General features: G+C 48.6%; 1 protein-coding gene across 1 annotated transcript in view; it reads right to left on the bottom strand.

Moving 5' to 3' along the window:
* The window catches only part of LOC106606173 (TGF-beta receptor type-2), a 72684-nt gene extending 58861 nt beyond the window's left edge, over nucleotides 1–13823 (bottom strand). Inside the window, exon 1 of the mRNA XM_082975988.1 lies at nucleotides 13498–13823. Coding sequence (XP_082832114.1) covers nucleotides 13498–13579 — 82 coding nt within the window. The 5' untranslated portion in view covers nucleotides 13580–13823. The remainder of the gene's footprint in view (nucleotides 1–13497) is intronic.
* Between the last annotated feature and the right edge of the window lie 5779 nt (nucleotides 13824–19602).

A 19602-nucleotide genomic window follows, 5' to 3' on the forward strand; every position in this document is an offset into this window, starting at 1 on the left:
TGTGTGTGTTTCAGTGTGTGTTGACGCTCATGCATGGTCTGGTGGCAGCCTGTCCTCCCTCCCTGCTCGTGTGTCTCTCCTGATAAGCACCTCGCCTCGCCAGCCTGCTACTGTCTGGCACAGTTCAGCTGGCCCACTGAAACACCTTGGAAAGAGAAAGGACAGTTCAGCTGGCCCACTGAAACACCTTGGGAAGAGAAAGGAGAGTTCAGCTGGCCCACTGAAACACCTTGGAAAGAGAAAGGAGAGTTCAGCTGGCCCACTGAAACACCTTGGAAAGAGAAAGGAGAGTTCAGCTGGCCCACTGAAACACCTTGGAAAGAGAAAGGAGAGTTCAGCTGGCCCACTGAAACACCTTGGGAAGAGAAAGGACAGATCAGCTGGCCCACTGAAACACCTTGGAAAGAGAAAGGAGAGTTCAGCTGGCCCACTGAAACACCTTGGAAAGAGAAAGGACAGTTCAGCTGGCCCACTGAAACACCTTGGGAAGAGAAAGGACAGATCAGCTGGCCCACTGAAACACCTTGGAAAGAGAAAGGAGAGTTCAGCTGGCCCACTGAAACACCTTGGAAAGAGAAAGGACAGTTCAGCTGGCCCACTGAAACACCTTGGAAAGAGAAAGGACAGTTCAGCTGGCCCACTGAAACACCTTGGGAAGAGAAAGGACAGTTCAGCTGGCCCACTGAAACACCTTGGAAAGAGAAAGGACAGTTCAGCTGGCCCACTGAAACACCTTGGGAAGAGAAAGGAGAGTTCAGCTGGCCCACTGAAACACCTTGGGAAGAGAAAGGACAGTTCAGCTGGCCCACTGAAACACCTTGGGAAGAGAAAGGAGAGTTCAGCTGGCCCACTGAAACACCTTGGGAAGAGAAAGGAGAGTTCAGCTGGCCCACTGAAACACCTTGGGAAGAGAAAGGAGAGTTCAGCTGGCCCACTGAAACACCTTGGAAAGAGAAAGGACAGTTCAGCTGGCCCACTGAAACACCTTGGAAAGAGAAAGGACAGTTCAGCTGGCCCACTGAAACACCTTGGGAAGAGAAAGGAGAGTTCAGCTGGCCCACTGAAACACCTTGGGAAGAGAAAGGACAGTTCAGCTGGCCCACTGAAACACCTTGGGAAGAGAAAGGAGAGTTCAGCTGGCCCACTGAAACACCTTGGGAAGAGAAAGGAGAGTTCAGCTGGCCCACTGAAACACCTTGGGAAGAGAAAGGAGAGTTCAGCTGGCCCACTGAAACACCTTGGGAAGAGAAAGGAGAGTTCAGCTGGCCCACTGAAACACCTTGGGAAGAGAAAGGACAGTTCAGCTGGCCCACTGAAACACCTTGGGAAGAGAAAGGAGAGTTCAGCTGGCCCACTGAAACACCTTGGGAAGAGAAAGGAGAGTTCAGCTGGCCCACTGAAACACCTTGGAAAGAGAAAGGAGAGTTCAGCTGGCCCTCTGAAACACCTTGGAAAGAGAAAGGAGAGTTCAGCTGGCCCACTGAAACACCTTGGAAAGAGAAAGGAGAGTTCAGCTGGCCCACTGAAACACCTTGGGAAGAGAAAGGAGAGTTCAGCTGGCCCACTGAAACACCTTGGAAAGAGAAAGGAGAGTTCAGCTGGCCCACTGAAACACCTTGGAAAGAGAAAGGAGAGTTCAGCTGGCCCACTGAAACACCTTGGGAAGAGAAAGGAGAGTTCAGCTGGCCCACTGAAACACCTTGGGAAGAGAAAGGAGAGTTCAGCTGGCCCACTGAAACACCTTGGAAAGAGAAAGGACAGTTCAGCTGGCCCACTGAAACACCTTGGGAAGAGAAAGGACAGTTCAGCTGGCCCACTGAAACACCTTGGAAAGAGAAAGGACAGTTCAGCTGGCCCACTGAAACACCTTGGGAAGAGAAAGGAGAGTTCAGCTGGCCCACTGAAACACCTTGGGAAGAGAAAGGAGAGTTCAGCTGGCCCACTGAAACACCTTGGAAAGAGAAAGGAGAGTTCAGCTGGCCCACTGAAACACCTTGGAAAGAGAAAGGACAGTTCAGCTGGCCCACTGAAACACCTTGGAAAGAGAAAGGACAGTTCAGCTGGCCCACTGAAACACCTTGGGAAGAGAAAGGAGAGTTCAGCTGGCCCACTGAAACACCTTGGGAAGAGAAAGGACAGTTCAGCTGGCCCACTGAAACACCTTGGGAAGAGAAAGGAGAGTTCAGCTGGCCCACTGAAACACCTTGGGAAGAGAAAGGACAGTTCAGCTGGCCCACTGAAACACCTTGGAAAGAGAAAGGAGAGTTCAGCTGGCCCACTGAAACACCTTGGGAAGAGAAAGGAGAGTTCAGCTGGCCCACTGAAACACCTTGGGAAGAGAAAGGAGAGTTCAGCTGGCCCACTGAAACACCTTGGAAAGAGAAAGGACAGATCAGCTGGCCCACTGAAACACCTTGGAAAGAGAAAGGAGAGTTCAGCTGGCCCACTGAAACACCTTGGAAAGAGAAAGGACAGTTCAGCTGGCCCACTGAAACACCTTGGAAAGAGAAAGGAGAGTTCAGCTGGCCCACTGAAACACCTTGGAAAGAGAAAGGACAGATCAGCTGGCCCACTGAAACACCTTGGAAAGAGAAAGGACAGTTCAGCTGGCCCACTGAAACACCTTGGGAAGAGAAAGGACAGATCAGCTGGCCCACTGAAACACCTTGGAAAGAGAAAGGAGAGTTCAGCTGGCCCACTGAAACACCTTGGGAAGAGAAAGGACAGATCAGCTGGCCCACTGAAACACCTTGGAAAGAGAAAGGACAGTTCAGCTGGCCCACTGAAACACCTTGGAAAGAGAAAGGACAGTGTCTGTGAGCCACTGTGTAATTATTTGTTATTGACACTGAGTGGTGTATCCACAGCCAAGGCTGCCAAGCAGTAACAAGCAGCATATCAACTGAACTAATGAATACTGAACTAATGAATACTGAACTAATGAATACTGAACTAATGAATACTGAACTAATGAATTACTCTCTCCCCCTTTCCTCTACACTTATTTGGCTCTCTCCCCCTTTTCTCTCCTCTTATTGGCTCTCTCCCCCTTTTCTCTTCTCTTACTGGCTCTCTCCCCCTTTTCTCTCCTCTTATTGGCTCTCTCCCCCTTTTCTCTCCTCTTATTGGCTCTCTCCCCCTTTCCTCTCCTCTTACTGGCTCTCTCCCCCTTTTCTCTCCTCCTTCTGGCTCTCTCCCCCTTTTCTCTCCTCTTATTGGCTCTCTCCCCCTTTTCTCTTCTCTTACTGGCTCTCTCCCCCTTTTCTCTCCTCTTATTGGCTCTCTCCCCCTTTTCTCTCCTCTTATTGGCTCTCTCCCCCTTTTCTCTTCTCTTACTGGCTCTCTCCCCCTTTTCTCTCCTCTTATTGGCTCTCTCCCCCTTTTCCCTCCTCTTATTGGCTCTCTCCCCCTTTTCTCTCCTCCTTCTGGCTCTCTCCCCCTTTTCTCTCCTCTTATTGGCTCTCTCCCCCTTTTCTCTCCTCTTATTGGCTCTCTCCCCCTTTTCTCTCCTCTTACTGGCTCTCTCCCCCTTTTCTCTCCTCTTACTGGCTCTCTCCCCCTTTTCTCTCCTCCTTCTGGCTCTCTCCCCCTTTTCTCTCCTCTTATTGGCTCTCTCCCCCTTTTCTCTTCTCTTACTGGCTCTCTCCCCCTTTTCTCTCCTCTTATTGGCTCTCTCCCCCTTTTCTCTCCTCTTATTGGCTCTCTCCCCCTTTTCTCTTCTCTTACTGGCTCTCTCCCCCTTTTCTCTCCTCTTATTGGCTCTCTCCCCCTTTTCTCTCCTCTTATTGGCTCTCTCCCCCTTTTCTCTCCTCCTTCTGGCTCTCTCCCCCTTTTCTCTCCTCTTATTGGCTCTCTCCCCCTTTTCTCTCCTCTTATTGGCTCTCTCCCCCTTTTCTCTCCTCTTACTGGCTCTCTCCCCCTTTTCTCTCCTCTTACTGGCTCTCTCCCCCTTTTCTCTCCTCTTACTGGCTCTCTCCCCCTTTTCTCTTCTCTTATTGGCTCTCTCCCCCTTTCCTTTCCTTTCCCATAAATCTTTAATTCCTCTCCTGTTCTGTCTCTCTCCCTCTTTCTCCCAAATGAGGAAGGAATAGAGTGGGGCAGGATGCATGTTATTATCCATCCACCCCCCTCATAGAGAGAGTACAGCCCAGGACGGAGACCTGATCCTTGGGAGGCCTGGCCACTGAGGGGGCCTGCAGTCCTGGTTCCTTCGTAATGACTCCAACAGGGGAAGGGAGTGGGCTGAAGGAGACATGAGACATGACACAGAGCCTGTTAACTAATCACATATGGGCCAGGCTGAGAGGAGGTTGGTGGTGTGGCCTGGGACTGGTAACTTAAGGAATGAGTTTGTCAGCTTGACAACTGGATGTGGCAGTCAGGTAGAGGGGAAGCTAGCACTGTCTGTCAGAGACAGTCAGGTAGAGGGGATGTTAGTACTGTCTGTCAGAGACAGTCAGGTAGAGGGGATGTTAGTACTGTCTGTCAGAGACAGTCAGGTAGAGAGGAAGCTAGTACTGTCTGTCAGAGACAGTCAGGTAGAGAGGAAGCTAGTACTGTCTGTCAGAGACAGTCAGGTAGAGGGGATGTTAGTACTGTCTGTCAGAGACAGTCAGGTAGAGGGGATGTTAGTACTGTCTGTCAGAGACAGTCAGGTAGAGGGGATGTTAGTACTGTCTGTCAGAGACAGTCAGGTAGAGGGGATGTTAGTACTGTCTGTCAGAGACAGTCAGGTAGAGGGGATGTTAGTACTGTCTGTCAGAGACAGTCAGGTAGAGGGGATGTTAGTACTGTCTGTCAGAGACAGTCAGGTAGAGGGGATGTTAGTACTGTCTGTCAGAGACAGTCAGGTAGAGGGGAAGCTAGTACTGTCTGTCAGAGACAGTCAGGTAGAGGGGATGTTAGTACTGTCTGTCAGAGACAGTCAGGTAGAGGGGAAGCTAGTACTGTCTGTCAGAGACAGTCAGGTAGAGGGGAAGCTAGTACTGTCTGTCAGGTAGAGGGGAAGCTAGTACTGTCTGTCAGAGACAGTCAGGTAGAGGGGAAGCTAGTACTGTCTGTCAGACAGTCAGGTAGAGGGGAAGCTAGTACTGTCTGTCAGAGACAGTCAGGTAGAGGGGATGTTAGTACTGTCTGTCAGAGACAGTCAGGTAGAGAGGATGTTAGTACTGTCTGTCAGAGACAGTCAGGTAGAGGGGAAGCTACTACTGTCTGTCAGAGACAGTCAGGTAGAGAGGAAGCTAGTACTGTCTGTCAGAAACAGTCAGGTAGAGGGGATGTTAGTACTGTCTGTCAGAGACAGTCAGGTAGAGGGGATGTTAGTACTGTCTGTCAGAGACAGTCAGGTAGAGGGGATGTTAGTACTGTCTGTCAGAGACAGTCAGGTAGAGGGGATGTTAGTACGGTCTGTCAGAGACAGTCAGGTAGAAGGGATGTTAGTACTGTCTGTCAGAGACAGTCAGGTAGAGGGGAAGCTAGTACTGTCTGTCAGAGACTGTCAGGTAGAGAGGGAAGCTAGTACTGTCTGTCAGAGACAGTCAGGTAGAGGGGATGTTAGTACTGTCTGTCAGAGACAGTCAGGTAGAGGGGAGGTTAGTACTGTCTGTCAGGTAGAGGGGAAGCTAGTACTGTCTGTCAGAGACAGTCAGGTAGAGGGGATGTTAGTACTGTCTGTCAGAGACAGTCAGGTAGAGGGGATGTTAGTACTGTCTATCAGAGACAGTCAGGTAGAGGGGATGTTAGTACTGTCTGTCAGAGACAGTCAGGTAGAGGGGATGTTAGTACTGTCTGTCAGGTAGAGGGGAAGCTAGTACTGTCTGTCAGAGACAGTCAGGTAGAGGGGATGTTAGTACTGTCTGTCAGAGACAGTCAGGTAGAGGGGATGTTAGTACTGTCTGTCAGAGACAGTCAGGTAGAGGAGAAGCTAGTACTGTCTGTCAGAGACAGTCAGGTAGAGGGGATGTTACTACTGTCTGTCAGAGACAGTCAGGTAGAGGGGATGTTAGTACTGTCTGTCAGGTAGAGGGGATGTTAGTACTGTCTGTGTGAGGGAACATACTGTAGTAGTTAGTACTAAACTGTTTTTTAGTGCAGCGTCTTTCCTTTCCAAAACCACTCCTCATAGAGACATGGATAGAAATGGAGGTAAATAAAACACTCCTCACAGAGACATGGATAGAAATGGAGGTAAATAAAACACTCCTCACAGGGACATGGATAGAAATGGAGGTAAATAAAACACTCCTCACAGGGACATGGATAGAAATGGAGGTAAATAAAACACTCCTCATAGAGACATGGATAGAAATGGAGGTAAATAAAACACTCCTCATAGAGACATGGATAGAAATGGAGGTAAATAAAACACTCCTCACAGGGACATGGATAGAAATGGAGGTAAATAAAACACTCCTCACAGGGACATGGATAGAAATGGAGGTAAATAAAACACTCCTCACAGGGACATGGATAGAAATGGAGGTAAATAAAACACTCCTCACAGGGACATGGATAGATACGGAAGTACAGAAAACACTCCTCACAGGGACATGGATAGAAATGGAAGTACAGAAAACAATGGATGTAAAGAATGTCCTTCCCTGTCATGTTTCCTCCCGCACCAGAAAGCAAAACATCCTCTTTGAGCTTCAAAATATACAACATTCCTGCATCAGGAGACATGTGATGGGATGCAAAGACTTCTACTGTACTACAAGGACATAGTGGATCCATCCAGACATGTGATGGGATGCAAAGACTTCTACTGTACTGCAAGGACATAGTGGATCCATCCAGACATGTGATGGGATGCAAAGACTTCTACTGTACTGCAAGGACATAGTGGATCCATCCAGACATGTGATGGGATGCAAAGACTTCTACTGTACTGCAAGGACATAGTGGATCCATCCAGACATGTGACAACCCCACTAGGTAGACCCCACATTGGCACTTTACCACATCACAGAGACCCCAGGACATCCTTATTGATTTGCACAATACACAACATAGAAGAATTTTCATTAGTTCTGCAGTAGATCAGCAGGTATTTGATCATCCTACCAGGCAGATAGGAAATATACCACAGAGACCCACAGCAGGGGTTAGGGGCATAGTCACATTCCCCCTGACTGTCACCTAAACTGGAGAGGAGTCACATTCCTCCTGACTGTCACCTAAACTGGAGAGGAGAGGAGTCACATTCCCCCTGACTGTCACCTAAACTGGAGAGGAGAGGAGTCACATTCCCCCTGACTGTCACCTAAACTGGAGAGGAGTCACATTCCCCCTGACTGTCACCTAAACTGGAGAGGAGTCACATTCCCCCTGACTGTCACCTAAACTGGAGAGGAGTCACATTCCCCCTGACTGTCACCTAAACTGGAGAGGAGAGGAGTCACATTCCCCCTGACTGTCACCTAAACTGGAGAGGAGTCACATTCCCCCTGACTGTCACCTAAACTGGAGAGGAGAGGAGTCACATTCCCCCTGACTGTCACCTAAACTGGAGAGGAGAGGAGTCACATTCCCCCTGACTGTCACCTAAACTGGAGAGGAGAGGAGTCACATTCCTCCTGACTGTCACCTAAACTGGAGAGGAGAGGAGTCACATTCCCCCTGACTGTCACCTAAACTGGAGAGGAGTCACATTCCCCCTGACTGTCACCTAAACTGGAGAGGAGAGGAGTCACATTCCCCCTGACTGTCACCTAAACTGGAGAGGAGTCACATTCCCCCTGACTGTCACCTAAACTGGAGAGGAGAGGAGTCACATTCCCCCTGACTGTCACCTAAACTGGAGAGGAGAGGAGTCACATTCCCCCTGACTGTCACCTAAACTGGAGAGGAGAGGAGTCACATTCCCCCTGACTGTCACCTAAACTGGAGAGGAGAGGAGTCACATTCCCCCTGACTGTCACCTAAACTGGAGAGGAGAGGAGTCACATTCCCCCTGACTGTCACCTAAACTGGAGAGGAGTCACATTCCCCCTGACTGTCACCTAAACTGGAGAGGAGTCACATTCCCCCTGACTGTCACCTAAACTGGAGAGGAGAGGAGTCACATTCCCCCTGACTGTCACCTAAACTGGAGAGGAGTCACATTCCCCCTGACTGTCACCTAAACTAAAAGATATCTCTGCCCCTCAGATTCCACTGTCTCCCCCTCTAACTCTCCCCCTCCACTGCTCTCTTTCCCGTCCTGAAAGATACCACCCTCTTTGACTCCCCTCTCTGTATCTCTCTCCCTGAACCCCTGGCCAGGCGTAAGGGCTCAGTGAGGCGAGCCATGAGGGGATGACCTTTGCACTCTTAGAAAAAAAAGGGTTCCAAAAGGATTCTTCGGCTGTCCCCATAGGAGAACCCGTTTTGGTTCCAGGTAGAACTCTTTTTGGTTCCAGGTAGAACTCTATTTGGTTCCAGGTAGAACTCTATTTGGTTTCAGGTAGAACTCTTTTTGGTTCCAGGTAGAACTCTTTTTGGTTCCAGGTAGAACCCTCTCTGGAACCAAAAAGGGTTCTTCAAAGGGTTCTCCTATGGGGACAGCCAAAGAACCCTTTTAGTTCCTAGATAGCACCTTTTTTTCTAAGAGTGTGGCCGACCACCACAAGCAGAAGACAAGACTAATATGGTCAAATAAACAAATACCCAGCAGCCACTTGGAGGATCCCTGGCCCCTGCTCTCTTCTCTTCATCTCCTCCTTAAATAGATGTTTGGGAGCTCTCTCTCTCTTCTCTCTCTCTCTCGCTCAGAATATATCTGCTGCTCTCCCTCTATGTTCTCCCTCCCTCTCAGATCTCTCTCTCAGAGCTCTCTCTCAGATATCTCCCTCTATCTCTCTCTCTCCACTCAGAGTAAAGGCCGTGAGAGGTTACTATAAACATGGGCTCATATTCACATCCCTCCCTCCCTCCTTCCCACCCTACCTCCCTCTCAGAAGGCCATGACACAGTAAGCCTGACCAATCTGTAGTCCTTTAAAACTAACTAAAAGTACTGACAGCAGGTCTGTGAGGTCAGGTGTCCATGCAGCCCAGCGTATAACAACACAAGTTGTACAACGCGTGGGTCTAATCCTGGACGCTGATTGGTTAAAACCACATTCCACCCGGTGGTAAATCTATGATATTAAAATGCCTACCTACTTTGTTCCATCTGACTGCTGCAATCCACTGTCTCATCAGCCCAGCCAGGCAATTTATAAAACTTCATGTCCACTATAAAAAGCATCTAGACATGATCTCACGTTTCTTTCAACAGCGGAGATTTGTATAAACCTTGCTGTCTGTCTCTCTGATGTTTGCAAAATGTTTTCAATATTGAAATTCGATATCCAGCTGTCCCGGTGGTAATGAACACGTCGGGGTCGGGAGTTGGGATGAGACAGACAGGCAGGCAGTATTCTCAGATCGTCGAAATCATGAATCAGCATCATTTTTATGGATCTATATACAAATGAATGTCAATAGAAAACGGGTCTAATGAAATGCAGCTGTTTTCCATGTCTTTCCAGCTTCAGCTTGAAGTGATTGCGTTTAGCTGTGTTGTTGGCTAGCTCCTCTGAACAACAGGGTCCTGATGAGAGAACACATGGTCTACGCCAGGTGAAATCACCTCATTAGCTCATTGTTATGGATGTATCCAAATAAATGTGTGTGTGTTTTTGTGTGTGTAATTTTGTGTGTGTGTGTGTGTGTGTGTGTGTGTGTGTGTGTGTGTGTGTGTGTGTGTGTGTGTGTGTGTGTGTGTGTGTGTGTGTGTGCACATTGAGCTCACAGAAAATAAAAAGAACGGAATGGAATTCAGATAATTGAACCTACGTCGGTCAATTAGTTGTTTAGGACACCACATACCAACAGGACACCACTAGCTAACAGGGCACCACATGCTAACAGGACACCACTAGCTAACAGGACACCACTAGCTAACAGGGCACCACTAGCTAACAGGGCACCACTAGCTAACAGGACACCACTAGCTAACAGGGCACCACTAGCTAACAGGACACCACATACCAACAGGACACCACTAGCTAACAGGACACCACTAGCTAACAGGACACCACTAGCTAACAGGACACCACTAGCTAACAGGACACCACTAGCTAACAGGACACCACTAGCTAACAGGACACCACATAGCTAACAGGGCACCACTAGCTAACAGGACACCACTAGCTAACAGGACACCACTAGCTAACAGGGCACCACTAGCTAACAGGGCACCACTAGCTAACAGGACACCACTAGCTAACAGGGCACCACTAGCTAACAGGGCACCACATGCTAACAGGACACCACTAGCTAACAGGACACCACTAGCTAACAGGACACCACTAGCTAACAGGGCACCACTAGCTAACAGGACACCACATACCAACAGGACACCACTAGCTAACAGGACACCACTAGCTAACAGGGCACCACTAGCTAACAGGGCACCACTAGCTAACAGGGCACCACTAGCTAACAGGGCACCACTAGCTAACAGGGCACCACATGCTAACAGGGCACCACTAGCTAACAGGGCACCACATGCTAACAGGGCACCACTAGCTAACAGGGCACCACTAGCTAACAGGGCACCACTAGCTAACAGGGCACCACTAGCTAACAGGACACCACTAGCTAACAGGACACCACTAGCTAACAGGACACCACTAGCTAACAGGGCACCACTAGCTAACAGGACACCACTAGCTAACAGGACACCACTAGCTAACAGGACACCACTAGCTAACAGGGCACCACTAGCTAACAGGGCACCACTAGCTAACAGGGCACCACTAGCTAACAGGGCACCACTAGCTAACAGGGCACCACTAGCTAACAGGGCACCACTAGCTAACAGGACACCACTAGCTAACAGGGCACCACTAGCTAACAGGGCACCACTAGCTAACAGGACACCACTAGCTAACAGGACACCACTAGCTAACAGGACACCACTAGCTAACAGGACACCACTAGCTAACAGGACACTACATACCACCAGGACACCACTCGTTAACAGGACACCACTAGCTAACAGGGCACCACTAGCTAACAGGACACCACTAGCTAACAGGACACTACATACCACCAGGACACCACTAGCTAACAGGACACCACTAGCTAACAGGACACCACTAGCTAACAGGGCACCACTAGCTAACAGGACACCACTAGCTAACAGGGCACCACTAGCTAACAGGACACCACTAGCTAACAGGGCACCACTAGCTAACAGGGCACCACTAGCTAACAGGGCACCACTAGCTAACAGGGCACCACTAGCTAACAGGGCACCACAAACTAACAGGACACCACTAGCTAACAGGGCACCACTAGCTAACAGGACACCACATACCAACAGGGCACCACTAGCTAACAGGACACCACTAGCTACAACAGAATCCAGCCAGATGTTTAGACAGCTACATGTCAGAAATGTGGTACTGCTCTTAGCGACTTCCTACACACACACGCACACAAACCATCACGCACGCACACACACACACACACACACACGAGTGATCTGGTATTATAGGAGCTCTGAGCAACTTACTGTGGAGGAGGCAGGCTTGGATTGTAACAGCACGTGTGTGTGTGTGTGTGTGTGTGTGTGTGTGTGTGTGTGTGTGTGTGTGTGTGTGTGTGTGTGTGTGTGTGTGTGTGTGTGTGTGTGTGTGTGTGTGTGTGTGTGTGTGTGTGTGAGACACAACATAGGATGCTGGCCGGGCTGCACTGTTCTCTAGTATGTGGGGTTTCCAGGTTGAAAATAGGCCTGAAAGAAGAGGAAGAGGAGGGGAGAGGGGGAAGAGGAGGAGAGGGGGGAAGGGTAGAAGGGGAGAGGGGGAAGAGGAGGACAGGAGTGGGGAAGAGGAGGGGAGAGGGGGAAGAGGAGGAGAGGGGGGAAGAGTAGAAGGGGAGAGGGGGCGGGGAGAGGGGGAGATGAGAGGGGAAAGAGGAGGAGAGCAGGGAAGTGGAAGAGAGAGGGATGAGGGGGAGAGGAGAGGGGAGGGGGAAGAGGAGGACAGGACTGGGGAAGAGGAGGGGAAGAGGGGGAAGAGGGGAAGGGGAGAGGGGGAAGAGAAGAAGAGGAGGGGAGGGGTTCTCTGTAGGATGGGTAGTAAGGGAAGGGGGGGTTCTCTGTGGGATGGGTAGTAAGGGAAGGGGGGTTCTCTGTGGGATGGGTAGCAAGGGAAGGGGGGGTTCTCTGTGGGATGGGTAGTAAGGGAAGGGGGGGTTCTCTGTGGGATGGGTAGTAAGGGAAGGGGGGGTTCTCTGTAGGATGGTAGTAAGGGAAGGGGGGTTCTCTGTGGGATGGTAGTAAGGGAAGGGGGGTTCTCTGTAGGATGGTAGTAAGGGAAGGGGGGTTCTCTGTAGGATGGGTAGTAAGGGAAGGGGGGGTTCTCTGTGGGATGGTAGTAAGGGAAGGGGGGTTCTCTGTAGGATGGGTAGTAAGGGAAGGGGGGGTTCTCTGTGGGATGGGCAGTAAGGGAAGGGGGGGTTCTCTGTGGGATGGGTAGTAAGGGAAGGGGGGTTCTCTGTAGGATGGTAGTAAGGGAAGGGGGGGTTCTCTGTGGGATGGTAGTAAGGGAAGGGGGGGTTCTCTGTGGGATGGTAGTAAGGGAAGGGGGGTTCTCTGTAGGATGGTAGTAAGGGAAGGGGGGGTTCTCTGTGGGATGGTAGTAAGGGAAGGGGGGGGGTTCTCTGTGGGATGGGCAGTAAGGGAAGGGGGGGTTCTCTGTGGGATGGTAGTAAGGGAAGGGGGGTTCTCTGTAGGATGGTAGTAAGGGAAGGGGGGGTTCTCTGTGGGATGGTAGTAAGGGAAGGGGGGGTTCTCTGTAGGATGGCAGTAAGGGAAGGCAGTGATGGGGTGGACCAGAGTTTATTTACGTGGCATACTAAACACCTATGATTGCAAAGTGAGTGAAAATGCGTAAACACACAGGTAATGTTAACACACAGGCATCATTACACCAAGAGAAAAGTGGTACAAGGCTGGATTCAGTATTGGGTTGATGTGTTATACAAATACCACGTGTAGCCTAATAAAGTCCCATGCATCACATAAACGGTAAACAGACAGACAGATGGGTGGATAAACGTCATTTACGTCGGTTATAGCCTAGTATACAAACATATCGTATCTATTTTTCTAATGATAATATCTAATATCTAATAATTTATTCTTCTTATTATTATTATTGTTATTATATTATAATTATATTATCTAATGATATTATCCTCAAATCCTGGAACTTCAACTCTGCAATGTTTAGTGGAAGTGTCACCTGTTGCGCTGTTTTGAAGAGACATTCTCTTAGCGCATATACCAATATCTCATACAGAGTGTTTACAAGCTATACTTATTTTAAATGGCAAACATTAGGCTAGTCATGACAACAACAACAAAAAAATGGATTTATAGAATTCGTTGTTACGGTAAATGACAGTTGTTCACGTCACTGCACAGCTCGTAAAAGAAGTGTCAAGAGGATGAACTTTAACTCACCAACTGCGCTCGGTTCCAGAACGGATATAAACAGGGAAGCTATCGTGCCCCAGCAAAGTAAGGAAAATCCACGTCGCTCCATGACAGTAAATATATTGTCCACAGTTGTTCATTAAAAATGTTTCCCGCTTCTATACAAAGTTTAATAAAGAGAAAGCTTTGTGGAAGTCAAGAACGCAGCGTTGAAAAGTTTGTGAGCCGCGCTTTTACGAGAGGCAGGCTCTCTTCACCAAACACCGTTCTCCAGCGCAGCTGTAGACTCACTGCTGAAGAATCTCTGTGTGAATGCTGAGGGCACACTACGCCGAGTCAGAGCATGGACGTGGGTTTTCTGTCGCGAAACAGGAAATCTTTTCAGAGGCAGGACTTTTTCCCCTCTCTCTCTCTCTCTCTCGCTCTCTCCCTCCCTCGCTCTGCGGAGTTTTACTCAAACCTGTAATTATGCGCCTAACATTGAGAGCGGGCCTACGCAAACTGATAATACGACTATGTTTGAGTAAACAAACATGGGGCGAGACATGATCTGCCATAACATAACAACATTATATATGATACAACGTTTTGGATTAAACATGTTTGATACATTATCCTACTACACTACTACCTATAATAATGTTATTATAATGTATCCATGTGTGATAATTACATTGTAATGATTATCTGGCAGTACTTTGATATCACTTTTTTTTTGGAGGAGAGAGAGTCAGAAAGAGAGAGTCAGGAAGAGAGAGTCAGGAAGAGAGAGAGTCAGGAAGAGAGGGGAAGAGAGAGAGAGAGCAAGAGAGAGAGAGAGCAAAAGAGAGAGAGAGAAAGTATGGTATGTCTAAAATCAGTGCAGAGATTCAGACAGAGACATAGTGACATTATTTCTGTCCAGTTGTTGGTGAGAGAGAGTGATTGCGCAAGAGGGAGCAGAGAGAGAGAGACAGACAGAGAGACAGACAGGCAGACAGACAGACAGACAGACAGACAGACAGACAGACAGACAAGGCAGAGCAGAGCAGACAGACAGACAGACAGACAGACAGACAGACAGACAGACAGACAGACAGACAGAGAGACTACCACTTCTTCAAAGACAGGTCTGAACATGCTCTCCTTTGAAACGTTTTGGAAGAAGCCAGGCCGAGCTACCTCCTACCATCATGTCTACCACACTGGCCACCTCCACTATATATCCTACCATCACATCTACCATACTGGCCACCTCCACTATATCTCCTACCATCACATCTACCATACTGGCCACCTCCACTATACCTCCTACCATCACATCTACCATACTGGCCACCTCCACTATATCTCCTACCATCATATCTACCATACTGGCCACCTCCACTATATCTCCTACCATCATATCTACCATACTGGCCACCTCCACTATAGTTCCTACCATCATATCTACCATACTGGCCACCTCCACTATATCTCCTACCATCATATCTACCATACTGGTCACCTCCACTATATCTCCTACCATCATATCTACCATACTGGTCACCTCCACTATAACTCCTACCATCATATCTACCATACTGTCCACCTCCACTATATCTCCTACCATCATATCTACCATACTGGCCACCTCCACTATATATCCTACCATCATATCTACCATACTGGCCACCTCCACAATATCTCCTACCATCATATCTACCATACTGGTCACCTCCACTATAGTTCCTACCATCATATCTACCATTCTGGCCACCTCCACTAAATCTCCTACCATCATATCTACCATACTGGCCACCTCCACTATATCTCCTACCATCACATCTACCATACTGGCCACCTCCACTATATCTCCTACCATCACATCTACCATACTGGCCACCTCCACTATAGTTCCTACCATCATATCTACCATACTGGCCACCTCCACTATATCTCCTACCATCACATCTACCATACTGGCCACCTCCACTATATCTCCTACCATCATATCTACCATACTGGTCACCTCCACTATACCTCCTACCATCATATCTACCATACTGGCCACCTCCACTATAGTTCCTACCATCATATCTACCATACTGGTCACCTCCACTATATCTCCTACCATTATATCTACCATACTGGTCACCTCCACTATATCTCCTACCATCATATCTACCATACTGGCCACCTCCACTAAATCTCCTACCATCATATCTACCATACTGGCCACCTCCACTATAGTTCCTACCATCATATCTACCATACTGGTCACCTCCACTATATCTCCTACCATTATATCTACCATACTGGTCACCTCCACTATAGTTCCTACCATCATATCTACCATACTGGTCACCTCCACTATATCTCCTACCATCACATCTACCATACTGGCCACCTCCACTAAATCTCCTACCATCATATCTACCATACTGGCCACCTCCACTAAATCTCCTACCATTATATCTACAGTCTTACTCTGGACCTAGTTTTGTCCCATGGAATAAATGTTGGGGATCTTAATGTTTTTCCTCATAATCCTAGACAATCGGACCACCATTTTATTACGTTTGCAATCGCAACAAATAATCTGCTCAGACCCTAACCAAGGAGCATCAAAAGTCGTGCTATAAATTCTCAGACAATGTCACGTCCTGACCATAGTAAGATGTTATTTTCTATGGTAGAGTAGGTCAGGGCGTGACAGGGGGTGTTTTTCTATGTTTTGTATTTCTATGTTCATGTTCTAGTTTTGTATTTCTATGTTGGTTTGGTTTGGGATGATCTCCAATTAGAGGCAGCTGGTCGTCGTTGTCTCTAATTGGAGATCATACTTAAGTAGGGATTTTTTTCCACCTGGGTTTGTGGGAGATTAATAGTGAGCTGTGTATGTTTCACCTCTGCGTCACGGTTTGTTGTTTTTGTCTTTCAGTTTATTTATGTATTGCATAGTTTCACAGTGTAAATAAAATGTGGAACGACACACGCTGCACCTTGGTCCTCTTCTCCTTTCGACAGCCGTGACAGAATCTCCCACCACATAAGGATCAAGCAGTGTGCCCGGGAGGAGATGGCATCCTGGCCTCTGGAGGTGTTGGAGGAAAGAATAGACTGGACTTGGGAGCAGGTATTGGATAAATACAACAGCCTGCTGGAGAAGCAGGTGGAGGCAGCGAGGGAGTCACGGCAACGACGGAAGCTTTGGGGGGGGCACACGGGGAGATTGGCAGAGTCAAGGTTGGAGACCTGAGCCAACTCCCCGAGCTTACCGTGGGGAGCAAGTGAAGAAGCAAGCACCGTGTTATGCGGTGATGCGCTCTGTGTCGCCAGTGCGCATTCACAGTCCGGTGCGATCTGTATCCGCGCCCCGCGTTTGCCGGGCGAAATTAAGCATCCAGCCAGGACGGGTTGTGCAATCTCTACACTCGAGATCTCCAGTGCGCCTCCATGGTCCAGTATATCCTGTGCCTGCCCCACGTACCCGGCCTCCAGTGAGTCTATCCAGCCTGGTACGCCCTGTTCCTGCTCCCCGCACTTGCCCTGAGGTGCGTGTTACCAATCTGGCGCCACCTATACCTGCCCCACGCATCAGGCCTCCAGTGCGCCTGCCCAGTCCGGGGTGTCCTGTTCCTGCTCCCCGCACTCACCCTGAGGTGCGTGTTACTAGTCTGGCGCCACCTATGCCAGCCCCACGCGTCATGCCTCCAGTGCGCATTTCCAGTCCAGAGCTTCCGGCGACAATTCCCAGTCCAGAGCTTCCGGCGACAGTTCCCAGTCCAGAGCTTCCGGCGACAGTTCCCAGTCCAGAGCTTCCGGCGACAGTTCCCAGTCCAGAGCTTCCGGCGACAGTTCCCAGTCCAGAGCTTCCGGCGACGTACTGCGGTCCGGAACCTCCTGAGACGGCCTGCGGTCCGGAACCTCCTGAGACGGCCTGCGGTCCGGAACCTCCAGCGACGGCCTGCGGCCCGGAACCTCCAGCGGCGGCCTGCGGCCCGGAACCTCCGGCGATGATCCACGGTCCGGTGGCACAGAAGCAGAAGGATCAGTGGGCGGAGCGGGGTTACGCCCCGAACCAGAGCCGCCTCCTCTGTTGGAGGATCTACGGGATAAGTTTATGTGTACTGCACCAGAGCCGCCATATGCATTAGTTACCCACCTCTTTTGTTTTTTTTGGGGGGGGGGTTTGTTGTTGTTTAGGTGCGGTCGGAGTCCGCACCATTGGGGGGGGGGGGGGGGGGGGGTACTGTCACGACCTGACCATAGTAAGATGTTATTTTCTATGGTAGAGTAGGTCAGGGTGTGACAGGGTGTGTTTTCTATGTTTTGTATTTCTATGTTCATGTTCTCGTTTTGTATTTCTATGTTGGTTTTGTTTGGGATGATCTCCAATTAGAGGCAGCTGCTCCTCGTTGTCTCTAATTGGAGATCATACTTAAGTAGTTTTTTTTTTCCCACCTGGGTTTGTGGGAGATTAATAGTGAGCTGTGTATGTTTCACCTCTGCGTCACGGTTTGTTGTTTTTGTCTTTCAGTTTATTTATGTATTGCATAGTTTCACAGTGTAAATAAAATGTGGAACGACACACGCTGCACCTTGGTCCTCTTCTCATTTCGACAGCCGTGACAGACAACCCAAAGATTGCTTGATGCCCTTCCAGACTCCCTCTGCCTACCCAAGGACGTCAGAGGACAACAATCAGTTAACCACCTAACTGAGGAACTCAATTTAACCTTGCGCAATACCCTAGATGCAATTGCACCCCTAAAAACTAAAAACATTTGCCATAAGAAACTAGCTCCCTGGTATACAGAAAAAACCCGAGCTCTGAAGCAAGCTTCCAGAAAATTGGAACGGAAATGGTGCCACACCAAACTGGAAGTCTTCCGACTAGCTTGGAAAGACAGTACCGTGCAGTATCGAAGAGCCCTCACTGCTGCTCGATCATCCTATTTTTCCAACCTAATTGAAGAAAATAAGAACAATCTGAAATTTCTTTTTGATACTGTCGCAAAACTAACTAAAAAGCAGAATTCCCCAAGAGAGGATGGCTTTCACTTCAGCAGTAATAAATTCATGAACTTCTTTGAGGAAAAGATCATGATCATTAGAAAGCAAATTACGGAGTCCTCTTTAAATCTGTGTATTCCTCCAAAGCTCAGTTGTCCTGAGTCTGCACAACCCTGCCAGGACCTAGGATCAAGGGAGACACTAAAGTGCTTTAGTACTATATCTCTTGACACAATGATGAAAATAATCGTGGCCTCTAAACCTTCAAGCTGCATACTGGACCCTATTCCAACTAAACTACTGAAAGAGCTGCTTCCTGTGCTTGGCCCTCCTACGTTGAACATAATAAACGGCTCTCTATCCACCGGATGTGTACCAAGCTCACTAAAAGTGGCAGTAATAAAGCCTCTCTTGAAAAAGCCAAACCTAGACCCAGAAAATATGAAAAACTATCGGCCTATATCGAATCTCCCATTCCTCTCCAAAATTTTTGAAAAAGCTGCTGCACAGCAACTCACTGCCTTCCAGAAGACAAACAATATAAACGAAATGCTTCAGTCTGGTTTTAGACCCCATCATAGAACTGAGACTGCACTTGTGAAGGTGATAAATGACCTTTTAATGGCGTCAGACCGAGGCTCTGCGTCTGTCCTCGTGCTCCTAGACCTTAGTGCTGCTTTTGATACCATCGATCACCACATTCTTTTGGAGAGATTGGAAACCCAAATTGGTTTACACGGACAAGTTCTGGCCTGGTTTAGATCTTATCTGGCGGAAAGATATCAGTTTGTCTCTGTGAATGGTTTGTCCTCTGACAAATCAACTGTAAATTTCAGTGTTCCTCAAGTTCCGTTTTAGGACCAGTATTGTTTTCACTATATATTTTACCTCTTGGGGATGTCATTCGAAAACATAATGTTAACTTTCACTGCTGTGCGGATGACACACAGCTGTACATTTCAATGAAACATGGTGAAGCCCCAAAATTGCCCTCGCTGGAAGCCTGTGTTTCAGACATAAGGAAGTGGATGGCTGCAAACATTCTACTTTTAAACTCGGACAAAACAGAGATGCTTGTTCTAGGTCCCAAGAAACAAAGAGATCTTCTGTTGAATCTGACAATTAATCTGGATGGTTGTACAGTCGTCTCAAATA

Source organism: Salmo salar, chromosome 05 (genome assembly GCF_965601325.2).
Source record: "Salmo salar chromosome 05, fSalSal1, whole genome shotgun sequence".
Taxonomy (NCBI): Eukaryota; Metazoa; Chordata; class Actinopteri; order Salmoniformes; family Salmonidae; genus Salmo; species Salmo salar.